Source organism: Cynoglossus semilaevis, unplaced genomic scaffold, assembly GCF_000523025.1.
Source record: "Cynoglossus semilaevis isolate Cse_v1.0 unplaced genomic scaffold, Cse_v1.0 scaffold3916, whole genome shotgun sequence".
Classification (NCBI taxonomy): Eukaryota; Metazoa; Chordata; class Actinopteri; order Pleuronectiformes; family Cynoglossidae; genus Cynoglossus; species Cynoglossus semilaevis.
Genome location: NW_007585316.1, coordinates 1 through 338, shown reverse-complemented (window position 1 = coordinate 338; position 338 = coordinate 1). Strand labels below are relative to the sequence as shown.

The 338-nt window shown below is 39.1% G+C and overlaps 1 protein-coding gene across 1 annotated transcript in view; it reads right to left on the bottom strand.

Moving 5' to 3' along the window:
- The window catches only part of LOC103399020 (zonadhesin-like), a gene marked incomplete at its 5' end in the record, with an annotated part of 3,964 nt that extends 3,806 nt beyond the window's left edge, over nucleotides 1-158 (bottom strand). The window contains one exon of the mRNA XM_025053948.1: nucleotides 14-158. Within this exon, the coding sequence (XP_024909716.1) occupies nucleotides 14-158 (145 nt within the window). The remainder of the gene's footprint in view (nucleotides 1-13) is intronic.
- Nucleotides 159-338: the final 180 nt, after the last annotated feature.

Below are 338 nucleotides of genomic sequence, written 5' to 3'. Positions count from 1 at the left end.
TACTTGGACATACCCACGGGTCTGCATTCGTATTCTCCCTCGTGTAGCTGGCAGCTCTCAGTGACTGGATTACATGTAGTGTTACTACACTCGATGTTGCCACCACCATGACACATACACTTCTGCTTACAACCCTCCAGGTACCAGTCCTCTCCCACCTTCAACACACACACAGTGATGAATCAGTAAGGTCAACAAGGGTACCATTGTTTTGTTGAATACTATACAATTTATATTTATAAGCTCATGGAGCTCATGTTTTTATCTCATTATTATTTGTTCATAGATTACTTATGTTATTTTATAAATTTGTTTGAAGTTATTCTTGAAGCAGTGGA